Source organism: Rhincodon typus, unplaced genomic scaffold, assembly GCF_021869965.1.
Source record: "Rhincodon typus isolate 14 unplaced genomic scaffold, sRhiTyp1.1 hic_rhity00000439, whole genome shotgun sequence".
Taxonomy (NCBI): Eukaryota; Metazoa; Chordata; class Chondrichthyes; order Orectolobiformes; family Rhincodontidae; genus Rhincodon; species Rhincodon typus.
The window spans coordinates 33,361-34,054 of record NW_025966077.1 but is presented as its reverse complement, the minus strand read 5'-3'; the positions used below and the strand labels follow the sequence as shown (position 1 = coordinate 34,054).

General features: G+C 56.6%; 1 protein-coding gene across 1 annotated transcript in view; it reads right to left on the bottom strand.

Moving 5' to 3' along the window:
* Positions 1–694, bottom strand: part of LOC125488332 (leiomodin-1-like) — a gene marked incomplete at its 5' end in the record, with an annotated part of 4,839 nt that overhangs the window by 1,649 nt on the left and 2,496 nt on the right. The window contains one exon of the mRNA XM_048621302.1: positions 194–301. Coding sequence (XP_048477259.1) covers positions 194–301 — 108 coding nt within the window. The remainder of the gene's footprint in view (positions 1–193; positions 302–694) is intronic.

The following is a 694-nucleotide window of genomic DNA, read 5'->3' as shown; positions in this document are numbered from 1 at the left end:
GTCGGAGGGTCAGCGCCGAGGGAGCGGGCGGGGTCGGAGGGTCAGCGCCGAGGGAGCGGGCGCTGTCGGAGGGTCAGCACCGAGGGAGCGGGCGCTGTTGGAGGGTCAGTGCTGTCTTTAATTGAACACGATGAGGATAGTGAAGACGAAGACCTGAGGAAAGGGCCTCACTGGAAGGCTTGGCTGTACTTACGTAGGCCACAGGGTCATTGCTACGGGTCGACACCATTGACAGCTTCTTCACGTGAGTATTCTGCTTCATGGCCTCCGCAAACTCCTTCAGTGTGGGAATGGCAATGTCCTGTAAACGCACACACACAGCACATTTCACCGAGATCACTCACCTCCCCTCCATAACCAACTCCGGGCTCTCCCTGTCCTGGGAGTGTTTGAAATGGGACAGTGTAGAGGGAGCTTTACTCTGTATCTAACCCCATGTTGTCCCTGTCCCTGGGAGTGTTTGATGGGGGGGACAGTGTAGAGGGAGCTTTACTCTATAATCTAACCCCGTGCTGTCCCTGTCCCTGGGAGTGTTTGATGGGGGGGGACAGTGTAGAGGGAGCTTTACTCTGTATCTAACCCCGTGCTGTCCCTGTCCCTGGGAGTGTTTGATGGGGGGGACAGTGTAGAGGGAGCTTTACTCTATAATCTAACCCTGTGCTGTCCCTGTCCCTGGGAGTGTTTGATGGGGGGG